The sequence below is a fragment of the Aedes aegypti genome, chromosome 3 (genome assembly GCF_002204515.2).
Source record: "Aedes aegypti strain LVP_AGWG chromosome 3, AaegL5.0 Primary Assembly, whole genome shotgun sequence".
Taxonomy (NCBI): Eukaryota; Metazoa; Arthropoda; class Insecta; order Diptera; family Culicidae; genus Aedes; species Aedes aegypti.
In genome coordinates this window covers 38,309,185-38,323,691 of record NC_035109.1, presented here as the reverse complement: position 1 = coordinate 38,323,691, position 14,507 = coordinate 38,309,185, and the positions used below count along the sequence as shown (strand labels likewise).

General features: G+C 41.1%; 2 protein-coding genes across 9 annotated transcripts in view; one reads left to right on the top strand and one right to left on the bottom strand.

The window, feature by feature from the left end:
- LOC110679588 overlaps positions 1-4,321 on the top strand; it is a 187,209-nt gene extending 182,888 nt beyond the window's left edge. Inside the window, exon 3 of the mRNA XM_021854750.1 lies at positions 2,692-4,321. The gene's annotated coding sequence lies outside the window, so the exon portion shown is untranslated. The remainder of the gene's footprint in view (positions 1-2,691) is intronic.
- The window catches only part of LOC5580263 (histone-lysine N-methyltransferase setd3), a 477,985-nt gene that overhangs the window by 453,579 nt on the left and 9,899 nt on the right, over positions 1-14,507 (bottom strand). For all 8 annotated transcript variants that reach the window (XM_021854751.1, XM_021854752.1, XM_021854754.1 and 5 more), the window contains exon 2: positions 9,999-10,946. In XM_021854751.1, coding sequence (XP_021710443.1) covers positions 9,999-10,717 — 719 coding nt within the window. In that variant the 5' untranslated portion in view covers positions 10,718-10,946. The remainder of the gene's footprint in view (positions 1-9,998; positions 10,947-14,507) is intronic.

Genomic DNA, 14,507 nt, shown 5'->3' with positions numbered 1-14,507 from the left:
ATACTACATCGGTATCTAAATGCCAAGAAAATAATATTGATTTTGTGTAAAAAAATCTAACAGGTATGTCTGCGCAATTATCGGCGAATTCACGCAGGTTTTCGAACGTTTCTCTGTGAAGTTATCGACCGAGTATTTCGGGTATTCTAGGTCGAATACTCAAACGATATCGAAAAAAAACATCGAACGAATCTAGGATATTCCTCAATAAATCTTTGAATGAAGGAATCTTCGAACGATTCTCGAGGTAATTGTTTAACTAATCTCTAAGAAATCCTCGACCGAATCTGGAGGGAATCGTTACAGGACTCTCAAAGGAATTCTCAACGATCCCCGGAATATTCATCGAATGATTCTTGGGAGAACCCTCGAAAACATGTTGAAATAATCCCTAAATAACTCTCGAAGAAACGGCGGAAATGATTTCGATATCTTGAGGGATTCTTGTAAAATTCTTATAAATGAAAATAAAATTAGAAGTTTTTGACGAAATCTTTCAAAATTTTGATGATTTTCAGTGGATCTTGTGCCGACATTTCGCGTGAAAGTCGTGAACTAAATATTGTCAGAACTCTTGAAGGAATTATATACAAAATTCGGGAAAATTTTTGGAAGAATTTCGATGACATCCTGAAGAAATATATATTTGGAACATAAAGTGATACGTTTTGAGGAACATTCAGGAGAAATTGTAGAGCAAATTTAACTTACGGCAGAAAACTGACTACAAGGTTCATAGTCTAACATTTTCCAATATAACTATAACAAATATCAAATACTTATATAAACAGTTTTGCCACCTGAATGCATATTCTGCCTTTTGTTTGTCATCTAAGAAATTACTCGATGAATCATTAGAAAAAACTGCAGCAGTAATCCTTACATAAAATCAGTGGTGACTAGTAACCTCACTTTTTACCTGTTCGACGAAAATATCAGTATATTTAGAATATAAAACTCACTGTATGTAATTAGAATCGTCATTTCAAGCAGATTTGAGGTTACGCCATCGCAGCTGAATGAAATGCTGGGTAAAACTCTAGAAAAATCTCTAGCGAAGTTCCTAGAGAGGCCTGTGGAATTTCTGGTCACATTTATTGAAGAGTTCAGATTTTGAGCAATATTCCTAAAGATTTGTGGACCAATTCTCGAGCGAATATATGGATAACTATTTAAAAAAAAAAGTCCCTATGAAAACAACTGAAAGAATTACCGTAGGAAAAATCATGGTAGGAATTCCTCGCAGAATTGTGGTAGGATTTCCTGGAGTATTTCCTACTCAATTTGTTTCCATCTTAGAATAAACCTTTGTGAATGTATCAGATAGAATTCTTGTAGGAATATTTGGAAGAGTCATACTGATTCTCTGTGTAAATCACTTGAGGTATCAGCGTTGGATTTCCTGGAGCATATTATAGAGGAGTTCATTTAGACATTAGTATTGATTGCTGGAAGAATTGATAAAAAAAAATCTCGCGAAACATTACTAAAGGACCTATGTACAAATGAGAGATTCTCTCATCTTTGGTTAATTTGACTCAGTTATTGATCAAAGGGGAAGTAAACAAAGAGAGCCTCTCATTTGTACGTAGGTCCTTTAGTAATGTTTCGCGAGAAATCTTTATAGGGATCCGTAAAGCATGAATGTATTTGGACAATTCGCGCGTATCTTTTCCAAAGGACATATCTAACATTGAGATGCTCATTTTGTTTACTTTCTCGTTAATCAATAACTGATCCACATTAACCTCATTTGTTGCATTTTCTATGTGAAACGCCAGAAAAGAACATTGTTTTTCTCTATACAGTGAAAAACTTGCCAAAAGCGTTAGCACAGACAATCAGACATCCCACTCTCATCACTGTTCATCGACCAACTTTTTAAGGTGAAGGTGAATCGAAGCCAAACCTAAAATTTTCAAGAGCTCAAATCTGGAGAACCAAACATCCGTTTAAGCTGAAAACTTAATCGATTGGTCACTAGCTGGTGGTGACCAATCGATTAGGTTTTTAGCTTGAACGGGTGTTCGGTTCTCCAGATTTGTGCTCTTGAAAATTGGAGGTTTGGCTACGATTCATCTTCACCTTAACGATCGATTTGAATATACGGTAGGTGGTCAATCGACCACCCGCAGCCTTCGCGTCGTTTTCGTTCGTGCTTGACGTTTACGCACTACCGCTATCTGTTGGACCCTCGGCCAAACACAATGATTTTAGTATTGGGTGTCTCGCCGATTATGATTTTGATCGCGATTTGTTCTAAGTGTTATGTCTCTTTGTCTGTGGCATTAGTGTTGATCGAATCGAGGAAGAGAGGAGAGAATCTTACATAAGTCATTATGAAAAGTTACGCGAAAATAATCTACAGGGTTCCTGAAGCTCTGAGGGATTCCTATCTTGATGAATTTTGTTTGCTCAACTGGCGTAGAAATTTACTTAACGGCCTCAACGCTGTTCAAGTGTTCTTCGAATGACTGCTTCCACCTTTCAATCATCCTATTTTGATTCGTCAGAATGACAAATAGATTTGAGCGCAGTTTAATTAGCAGTTAACACAGTGATCGGACTCATTACATGCCTGATTCTATTTGAATTTTCATCGTAATTCATCTGTATATGCTTTTACCGGCTTCTCAGGGATCCGGACATTAACTAACCCATTTATGGTCTTTTTGATTTCCCTCTTTTCAGATCCAATGCCCACTCTGCATCCAGAAATCAGTAGAACATGGGACGTCCCTGAAGACCCCCTAGTAGATTCTCCACGGCCAACCGACTCAAATCGGAATAGAAATTTAGCAGTTACTATTTTCCAGTCCTTCCTTCCCTAGATACTGTTCTGCTTAACTGTTCTTTCGAATTCGACTATCCATCCGCACTATCTGCTATTATTATGAGTTCATTTATTAATAATAACCACGATTCTGTGGATGGGCACAACGTTACGATTCAATATCCGCTTGAACGGGCACCCACCATCTACAAACGACAAGGGCCATGTCACTACATGACAGTTGATTGATGCAAACAGGCAGCGGAAAATGCGCGCGAAAAGAGAAAAAGTAGAGAGTAATGAAAGCAAATCAATAAAAGGGCGCAAAAGTGAAATGTAATGATCCAACAGAAAACGGGAGATGGATCGGAAACATGCAACAACAAAAATGCATAAAACAAATCATAGGAAAGTAAGTGTGAACAATGTGCAATACAAATAACGAGAAGCATAATCATAATCATCCACATCATCGTAATTGTCGGTGCAAGCGATAATATCACCTGGCATGTTAAATAAAGCAACAGCGAGATATGTTTTAATTTAGTACCTAGCAAACGCTAACACGGTGCTCCGTAGACCGTTAACCGAAAAAAAAAGTCTTCGTCAAATCTGTGCTCAACAGTCGTTTTCTACGGTTAAAATGTATGTCTGGGCAGAATTTAAAAAAAAAACATAGGACTGGTTTTGAAGTTTCGCCTTTTTGATGTTATACGACATCAGATACGAAATCAGATATATTTAAACGGTTATTTTACTAGTTCGTTTTAATTTACCATTTACCGTGATTATCAGAAGAATAATTGCTTCAAAACATGTAATTCTGATTTATTTTGATTTTGTGGACTTTTGCCATCAAAAACCGTAATTTAGAAACGAGCCCTACGTAATTTTCTAAACTTTGCCAAGATACGCAACATAACCACAGAAAACGACTCATGAGTACAGTTTTGATGGTTTTTTTTTTCGATAACAACGGTCTGAGGAGCACCGTGGATAATTTATGTGCAACATCGGTAGCCATTCATGTACGAGAGCTACAGACCCCTTCACCCTGTTCTTCACCCCTCATTCCATTATTGTAGTGATAGTGATTTTAGCTGTAAGGATTTGAAAAATATTTCTTTGAAATTCAAGACAATGTAAGATATGAAATCGAGTAAAAGAGACTGGCAGAGAACGATGAAATACGAAATAAAAAAAAACAGTTCGAAAAGCACCGCCCGCAGTAAACAAGTACATAGGAATAAAACCGGTCGAACATTGGTTGGTTGATTGAATCCGAGATCGTCATTACGCTCATTAGTCAATTTTACACTTTATTTGGCCGGATCCAGTCGGTCCGAACCGTGTCTCGAAATTAATTCCATTCGAATGCATATACAATTATACATACATTACATTATACATACAATTAACTCGATTCCAACCAATCGCCACCCATTGGGTCCCCGGTGCCCATTGCTACAGGGTAGGAGATAATGATTGTATTTAAATGGGTGCCAAACCAGGTATTACCGAGGTGTGGGTGGCACCGGGAATAAAAAACGGACAAATAAAACAGAAAATTTAAAAATTGCATTAAAACTATTTTTGCATTTTCCCTTTTCCTTGTACACATTGTCCTTTTCCATTAGTGCTAATTGGGTTTTCGTTCGACGTCGATTTCCGCACAGGAAAGCCTTTGGGAAGCCGGAGGAGGTAGAGCTTTCAGCGTCGATTTGGCGTTGATTGGCTTTACGCAAAAGTTTTGTGGTGCTTTATTTCGATTTATTTTTAAAACCAGGTACAGTCACGAGGGCAGGTGGACTCGGCGGGATATAATCTGTGGACAATGGAAACTAAGCGACACATAACAGTTGATCCGAGTATTGTTAATTAAGACAGATGAAAATTTGTCAACGAATTCCGTTTCAATAGTTAGCATTTGAATTGATTTTAATCGGCTCAATTGAACATGCTGAGTTTCCAAGAATCTTTGAATTGGTGTTTCCGGATCCTAAGATGAATCAGAATCGGAACCACGATTTTATGGATTCTCGTATAAATCTTCGAAGGATTCTCGAAAAGATCCTCGAAAGATTTTTTTTTATTCTCAGAGAAATCTTTAAAGGATTCTCGGACAAATCCTCGAAAGATTTTCGGAGAAATTCTCGGAGGATTTTTTGGAGAAATTTACGAAGGATTCTCGAAGAAACCCTCAGAGAATTCTCGGAGAAATTTTCAAAGAATTCTCGGAGAAATCCTCAAAGGATTCTCGGAGAAATCCTCAAAGGATTCACGGAGAAATCCTCGAAGGATTCTCGGAGAAATCCTCGAAGGATTCTCGGTTAAATCTTCGAAGGATTCTCAGAGAAATCCTCGAAGGATTCTCGGAGAAATCCTCCAACGATTCTCAGACACATCCTCAAAAGATTCTCGGAGAAATCCTCGAAGGATTTTTGGAGAAATCATCGGTGGAATTTCGGAGAAATCCTTGGAAGATTTTTGGAGAAATTCTCGAAGGATTCTCGTAGAAATACTCGAAGGATTCTCAGAGAAATATTCAAAAGATTTTCGAAGAAATTCTCGAAGGATTCTCGGAGAAATCTTCCATGGATTTTCGGAGAAATCCTCAAAGGATTCTCGGAGATACCCTCCAAGGATTCTCGGAAAAAACCTTCAAGGATTCTCGGAGAAATCCTCAAAGGGTTCTCGGAGAAATCCTCGATGGATTTTCGAAAAGTTCCTAAAAGGATTCTCGGTAAAATCCTCGAAAGATTCTCGGAAAAATCCTTGAAAGATTCTCAGAGAAATATTAGAAAGATTCTCAGAGAAATATTTGAAGGATTCTCGGAGAAATCTTCCAAGGATTCTCGGAAAAATCCTCCAAGGATTCTCGAATAAATCCTCCAAGGATTCTCGGAGAAATCCTCCAAGGATTCTCGGAGAAATCCTCCAAGGATTCTGGGAGAAATCCTCCAAGGATTCTCGAAGAAATCCTCCGAGAAATCTCCAAAGGATTCTCGGAGAAATCCCCGAAGGATTCTCAGAGAAATCCTCTAAAGATTCTTGGAGAAATCCTCGAAGGATTCTCCCAGAAATCCTCAAAGAAATCATCGAAGGGTTCTCGACTACATCCTCGAAGGATTCTCGGAGAAATCCTTGAAGGATTCTCGCAGAAATCTCCGAAGGATTCTCGGAGAAATCTCCGAAGGATTTTCGGAGAAATCCTCGAGGGATTCTTGGAGAAATCCTCGAAGGATTCTCCGAGAAACCCTCGAAGAAATCATCGAAGGGTTCTCGACTACATCCTCGAAGGATTCTCGGAGAAATCCTTGAAGGATTCTCGGAGAAATCCTCGAAGAATTCTCGGAGAATTCTTCGAAGAATTCTCTGAAAAATACTCCAGGATTCCCGGAAACATCTTCCAAGAATTCCCGGAGAAATCCTCGAATAGTTCTCGGAGAAATCCTCAAAGGATTCTCGGAGAAATCATCGAAGGATTCTGAGAGAAATCCTCGAAGGATTCTCGGAGAAATCCTCCAAGGATTTTCGAAGAAATCCTCAAACGATTCTCGGAGAAATCCTCGAACGATTCTCGGAGAAATCCTCGAAAGATTCTCGGAGGAGTCCTCGAAGGATTCTCGGAGGAATCCTCGAAGGATTCTCGGAGAAATCCTCGTAGGATTCTCGGAGGAATCCTCGAAGGATTCTCGCAGGAATACTCGTAGGATTCTTGGAGGAATCCTAGAAGGATTCTCGGAGGAATCCTAGAAGGATTCTCGGAGATATCCTCGATGGAATCTCGAAGATATTCTCGAAGGATTCTCGGAGAAATCCTCGATGGACTCTCAGAGAAATCTTCGAAGGATTCACGGAGAAATCCTCGAACGATTCTCGGAGAAATCTTCGAAGGGTTCTCGGAGAAATCTTCGAAGGATTCTCGGAGAAATCCTTGAAGGATTCTCGGAGAAATCCTTGAAGTATTCTCGGAGAAATCCTCGAAGGATTCTTGGAGATATCCTCGATGGATTCTCGTAAAAAGATTTCTCCGAGAATCCTCGGAGAAATCCTCCAAGGATTCTCGGAGAAATTATTGAAAGATTCTCGGAGAAATCTCCGAAGGATTCTCGGAGAAATCTCCGAAGGATTCTCGGAGAAATCCTCGAGGGATTCTTGGAGAAATCCTCGAAGGATTCTCCGAGAAATCCTCGAAGAAATCATCGAAGGGTTCTCGACTACATCCTCGAAGGATTCTCGGAGAAATCCTTGAAGGATTCTCGGAGAAATCCTCGAAGAATTCTCTCTGTAAAATACTCCAGGATTCCCGGAGACATCTTCCAAGAATTCCCGGAGAAATCCTCGAATAATTCTCGGAGAAATCCTCAAAGGATTCTCGGAGAAATCATCGAAGGATTCTGAGAGAAATCCTCGAAGGGTTCTCGGAGAAATCCTCCAAGGATTTTCGAAGAAATCCTCAAACGATTCTCGGAGAAATCCTCGAACGATTCTCGGAGAAATCCTCGAAGGATTCTCGGAGAAATCCTCGAAGGATTTTCGGAGGAGTCCTCGAAGGATTCTCGGAGTAATCCTCGAAGGATTCTTGGAGAAATCCTCGTAGGATTCTCGGAGGAATCCTCGAAGGATTCTCGGAGGAATCCTCGTAGGATTCTTGGAAGAATCCTCGAAGGATTCTCGGAGGAGTCCTCGAAGGATTCTCGGAGGAATCCTCGAAGGATTCTCGGAGGAATCCTCGAAGGATTCTCGGAGATATCCTCGATGGAATCTTCGAAGGATTCTCGGAGAAATCTCCGAAGGATTCTCGGAGAAATCCCCGAAGGATTCTCAGAGAAATCTTCGAAGGATTCTCGGAGAAATCCTTGAAGGATTCTTGAAGAAATCCTCGAAGGATTCTCGGAGAAATCCTTGAAGAATTTTCGGAGAAATGCTCGAAGGATTCTCGGAGAAATTCTAGACGGATTCTCGGAGAAATCCTTAAAGGATTCTCGGAGAAATCCTCGAAGGATTCTCGGAGAAATCATCCAACGATTCTCGGAGAAATCCTCGAAGGATTCTCGGAGAAATCATCCAAGAATTCTCGGAGAAATCCTCCAAGGTTTCTTGGAGAAATCCTCCAAAGATTCTTGGAGAAATCCTCTAAGGATTCTCGGAAAAATCCTCCAAGGATTCTCGGAGAAATCATCCAAGGATTCTCGGAGAAATCCTCCAAGGATTCTCGGAGAAATTTTCCAAGGATTCTCGGAGAAATCCTCGAAGGATTCTCGGAGAAATCAAGGATTCTCGGAGAAATCAATGATTCTCGGAGAAATCCTCCAAGGTTTCTCGGAGAAATCCTCCAAGGATTCTGGGAGAAATACTCCACGGATTCTCGGAGAAATCCTCCAAAGATTCTTGGAGAAATCCTCCTAGGATTCTTGAAAAAGAGCTTCAAGGACTCTCGGAGAAATCCTCCAAGGATAATCAGAGAAATCCTCCAAGGATTCTCGGAAAAATCCACCAATGATTCTCGGAGAAATCCTCCAAGGATTCTCGGAGAAATCCTCCAAGGATTCTCGGAGAAATCCTCCAAGGATTCTCGGAGAAATCCTCCAAGGATTGTCGGAAAAAAATCCTCCAAGGATTCTCGAAGAAATCCTCTAAGGACTCTCGGATAAATCCTCGAAGAATTTTCGGAGAAATCCTCCAAGGATTCTCGGAGAAATCCTCTAAGGATTCTCGGAGAAATCCTCTAAGGATTCTCGGAAAAATCCTCCAAGGATTCTCGGAGAAATCATCCAAGGATTCTCGGAGAAATCCTCCAAGGATTCTCGGTGAAATCCTCCAAGGATTCTCGGAGAAATCCTCCAATGATTCTCGGAGAAATCCTCAAAGTATTTTCGGATAAATCCTCGAAGAATTGTCGGAGAAATCCTCGAAAGATTCTCGGAGAAATCCCCGTAGGATTCGCGGAGAAATACTCAAAGGGTTCTCAGAGAAATCCTCGAAGGATTTTCGGAGAAATCCTCGAAGGATTTTCGGAGAAATCCTTGAGGAGTCTCGGAGAAATCCTCGAAGGATTTTTGGAGAAATTCTCGGAAATTCTGGAGATTCTCGGAGAAATCATCAAAGGGTTATCAAAGAAATCCTTGAAGGATTCTTGGAGAAATCCTCGAAGGATGCTCGGAGAAATTCTCGAAGGATTCTCGTACAATTCCTCGAAGGATTTTCGAAGAAATTCGCGAAAAATTCTCTTAGAAATCTTCGAATAATTCTCGGTGAAATTCCTGAAGGATACTCGAAGAAATCCCCGAAGGATTCTTGGAGAAATCCTCGAAAGATTTTCGAGGGAAGCCTTGAAGGATTCTCGAAGGATGCTCGGAGAAATTCTTGAAGGATTCTCGGAGAAATCTTCGAAAGATTCTCGGAGAAATCCTCAAAGGATTCTCGAAGAAATTCGTGAAGGATTTTCGGATAAATTCTCGAAGGATTCTCGAAGAAATCCTCGAGGATTTTTGGAGAAATCTTCGAAGAATTGTCGGAGAAATCCTCGAAGGATACTCGAAGAAATCCTCGAAGGGTTGTCGGAGAAATCTTAGAAAGATTCTCGAAGGACTCTCGGAGAGATCCTCGAAGGATTCTCGCAGAAATCCTCGAGGATTTTTGGAGAAATCCTCTAAGAATTGTCGGAGAAATCCTCGAAGAATTATCGGAGAAATTCTCGAAGGATTTTAGGAGAAATAAACGAAAATTTCTCGGAGAAATTCTCGAAAGATACTCGGAGAAATCCTCTAAGAATTTTCGAAGAATTCCTCGAAGGATTCCTCATTTTTAAAATCATATTTCAACAAATTATCTATGGATTGAATATTCCAAATATTTTCCGACAAATTGATGAAGAATTCTAGGATGAACTTTCATTGAAATGTCAGACAAATTCTAGAAGAAATCATCAAAGATCCTCGAACGAGTCTCCGAAACGATTATGGACGAATGCAATGCAAAAAAACAGAACAGGTTGAGACGGATTCTCGAGGACATAAGAAAAAAGTTCTTATATTTATCATAGATATTTTTGGAAATTTTCTAAAGGAATAGATATAGCAAAATGTATCATATGGCCATATGGTTTATACTAAATAAACGAGATAGAATGTTTAATAAACTTTTATAACTAAAGTTCTGCTAAATACAAGTAAAAATATGTGAGAAAAAAGGATACAATATTTTATAAAGAGCTACTCACCAGTACAAATCATACGTAAAGTTATCCTTCAGCAGCGCCGTCTTGCCCTGGATGAACTTCTTTATGAACCCGTACTGCCGGGCAATGTTCTTGCAGTGACTGAGCGCCGCCCCGAATGCACTCGTTCCCTTCAATTCTGCCATCTCGGCCGGACTGAAGTACATGACCGTGGAGTACCGATCGGGCAGCACGTCCAGATACGGCTTCCAAACGCTGCTCGGCTGGAACCGTTCCACGATCAGCAGCAGCGCCAGCATCAGGTTGGACAGATTCTGCACCATCATCACCGGGATGTCCTTCATGATGTCCGGTATCTTGCTGTCGGCCGTGACCGAGAAAATCAACTTCTTCGGCACGGTCACAAACACTTCGCCCTCCTTGAAATCCTTGGTCGCTTCCAGCCCCAGCTCGTATCCGGAAAACTCCGATATCTTGACGCCATCGAACTCGCAACCTTGCTCCTTGGCCCACCGGCAAAAGGCTTCAATGTTGGCTTGGCGCGGTTTGCCATTGTTGGTCTTGAGCTTGAACTCGGACTCCAGCTTGCGGATCCGCTCCAGTACGGCGTACATGTCCTGGTACTGCTTGAACTGCTCGTTCAGATTGGCCGTTTTGAGGAAGCTGTGCTTAATGAGCGAATCCACCAGCGAGTTGAGCTCGTTCTGTTTGCTCATCGATAGCTTTTTGCCTCCTGTCGTTGCCATTGCCGGACCGGTCATAACCGAACGATACTGGGCGGTCTTCTTAATTTCTACGCGCGAAAGACGTTGGAGTGATGAATATGTGACTGCTCGCACGCCACCAAGTGTCTCGATTGACGCAGTGATTTATGTATTTTTGTAACGATGCTGTTTCTGTTGTACCGAACGAGACCACGAAAGAATATCGAACCACACGCGAACACGTTATTTAGGGACTGCTTGATCGTAGTGTATTCTAAATTGGATGCTATAGAGAGGACGGGGCGTATTTACTTGAATGGATTTACTTTGGGTTTGTAATAAATTAGGGAAATAATGGTGGATATTTTGCTACTAGGGCGGCATCCATTTATTACGTAACGCTAAAATTTGAAATTTTCGACCCCCTCCCCCCCCTCCGTAACGGTTTTTGTATGGATTTTTTTTTTAAATTTTGTATGAGTCGTAACGCTCGAGCTTACCCCCTCCCCCCCTTCGAGCGTTACGTAATTTGTGGATGCCGCCTAGTTTATTTTCCACAGGTGAATCGTCCCATCCAATGCACACTGTTTCCTGAGGCCTAGATTCGTGATCAAAATGGTTCCACCATTGAAAAAATTGTTTTCGCGATTTGATGTCTTCGGAGAAGTTGTTCGGGGTGTAGAGGAGCCTTCTTAAGAAAATATCATTTTTGCGATTAATCCCCCTAAAAGTGAGATCAATGTTTGCTTTTGTTATAATAGATAAAAATCCAGCCATGGTGTTTACGCGATAAATTTCGCTAAACATACTTTAGCTCTATCTGTTCTATTTTCAGGGATTGAATAATATTTTTGTGAACGATCAGTAGAGCAGTAGCGTGACCTCATGGCATTCTTGGCAAACATCAATTCGTGCGCTCCTTGATTACAGCACAAACAAACAGAGGTCCTCGCTTCCATTGACCAACTTTTTATTATTTTTTTTTATTAAAATACCTTAGAGTACGTCATTTATTAGCCCATTGGGTCAAACACTATGATTCCAGCATGCATTCCAAGTGTTACATCTGTTTGTCTGTGATTATAGCTAACTTCATTTCTGATATCATACAGGCAAAAACACTTAATAATTTAAGGAATAATTATGAGTAGATGAAAAACCGAATTTAGTACTATACCATTTAATTCCACTAGAGTTTGTACAGTCGACTCTCCACATCTCGATGTTCTACATCTCTATATCTCTCCCTATGTCGATGATGTTATAAGTCCCTTCAGTCTGCATACATTTTCACTCTCCATATCTCGATATTCTCCTTATCTCGATATCTCCATATCTCGCAATGTTTCTGTTGATTTTCCGTTCTCAATTTTCTCTCCGTATGTCGATATGACCAATATCGAAGGTAACTAGACCAAAGTTTTAGGATTCAAAACAAATTTGGAGCGCAAAATGACGTTTGTTTGTGTATTACTTTCTTGGCAACGGAGTGTTTTTCAATCTAGTATGCATCAAAAATTTGTTCTTTGTCTCGATCTCTCCCTATCTCGATGGTCCCTTCGATATCGAGATGTGGAGAGGCGACTGTATCTTTTGACAGTGTTCCTGCTTATTCGCAGTAACCGACTATGTTTATTGTAGCAACCAGCTGTCCTAGTAGTCCAGAAACAACGGAACTAGCATCCAAGTTTGCTATAACATTTATAAGGTTTAATCACCGCATGACTTTAATATTATGAAAATTTATTGGCTTTTATCGGTGAATGCAATACTGTACTCAGAGTGAAAGGGAGTAACGAAAGTAATGAAATGACAAGATGGATAGAATCGCAAGCGAGCGACGAGAGAAATGAATAGAAGTTGAAAATTTGTTTTTAACAGAGGGCCATATGTATGAACAACACAATCGAAACGACAAATCGTTGCCTAACGTCCTGGTCTTGAACGGCTAGATGTTGTAGTGTTGGTCACTACTAACACTAGACAGGCAAAAATTTGTCGCCTCGACCTGTTAACTATATTGTTCGGCGTATATAACAGTTCTATCGATCGTTGGCATATTTTCGGAGATTGATACGAAATGACGTTACTTATTGGATTTTTCGCGTCTAATCTCGCATACCCCTAATTTGCCCAAGTGATCCTATTCGAACTGACGTTAAATTTCTTTGCCAAATTGATTCTACATTTATAAGGTTTAATCACCGCATGACTTTAATATTATGAAAATTTATTGGCTTTTATCGGTGAATGCAATACTGTACTCAGAGTGAAAGGGAGTAACGAAAGTAATGAAATGACAAGATGGATAGAATCGCAATCGTTTGCTATAAATACTGCTCTAATTTGTACTAAAGGTCATTGTTATTCAAACCACCAAAGCGAATACATCCAAAGTTAAAAACAAACTCAAAATGACTCATTCAATTCATCTCCGCTATCGAACATAAATTTGGTCCTTCGAACCGGATCTTATAGAAACCAGAAGCAATTTGGAACCTCTAATTCAGTCCATTTCAATCCTCTAATTCTAAACTCAAAACCCTAGCCGTTGTCATTCTGGAATTTTGAATCTAAAAGCCATTAATTCATAGCTGAAGTCTAAAGAAAGATCACCTTTATCCAAACTGTTCAAAAATCTTTATCTAAACTATCAAACTGAAACACACGATCAAGTATTTTGTCCAACCATTCGTGAAGTCCATACAATCCGTCCAGTCCGTCAAGTTCATACAGTCCGTTCAATCGATCCAGTTCATCCAGTTCGTTCAATCCGTCCAGTCTGTCAAGATCATACAGTCCGTCCAGTCCGTCCAGTCCGTCCAGTCCGTCCAGTCCGTCCAGTCCGTCCAGTCCGTCCAGTCCGTCCAGTCCGTCCAGTCCGTCCAGTCCGTCCAGTCCGTCCAGTCCGTCCAGTCCGTCCAGTCCGTCCAGTCCGTCCAGTCCGTCCAGTCCGTCCAGTCCGTCCAGTCCGTCCAGTCCGTCCAGTCCGTCCAGTCCGTCCAGTCCGTCCAGTCCGTCCAGTCCGTCCAGTCCGTCCAGTCCGTCCAGTCCGTCCAGTCCGTCCAGTCCGTCCAGTCCGTCCAGTCCGTCCAGTCCGCCCAGTCCGTCCAGTCCGTCCAGTCCGTCCAGTTCGTCCAGTCCGTCCGTCCGTCCAGTCCATACAGCGCGTCCAGTCCGTGAAGGTTATACAGTCCGTGCAATCCGTCCAGTTATCCAGTCCGTTCAATCCGTCCAATCCGTCAAGTGCATCCAGTCCGTTCAATCCGTCCATTTCAGCCAGTCCGTCCAAGTGCATCCAGTAAGTCTAGTCCGTCCAGTCTGTCAAGTCCATCTGTTCAAATCAGCCAACCGTTCAAGCCTTCCGTTCAGTTCGTTCTTACAAGCCATACAAAGCCATAGCAAAGTTGCGTGGTGCATTAAGCATATCGCTTGAAAGATGCCAACTAAACGAACGCCTCGTACCAAGAAACCTCCTACTCAAGAACCACCAATTGCTGTGAGCGAAAATAACGATCAACCCGATGCTATTCCTATGCTATCTATAGAACCATCAACCCCAATACGTCCAAATTCAACACCTGGGAAGAGAATTTAGATGAAATAACGATGAAAGGATATTTTCGCCAGCGCAACAAAGTAGAGCAGTCTGTTTTAGAACACAAAGAATGATAGAAGAAAGAAGCTTGATGGGACTACCGCAACTCAACGTAATTTCAAAAAATCTCTGCGCTGCCATTGATGAATTTTACTCAGCACACAACAACGTACTGATCCTCGTACCTGACGAAGCTGTTTTCGCACAAAATAAAGTTTTTGCTGCATTTGAAGAGCTTTACAATTTTGT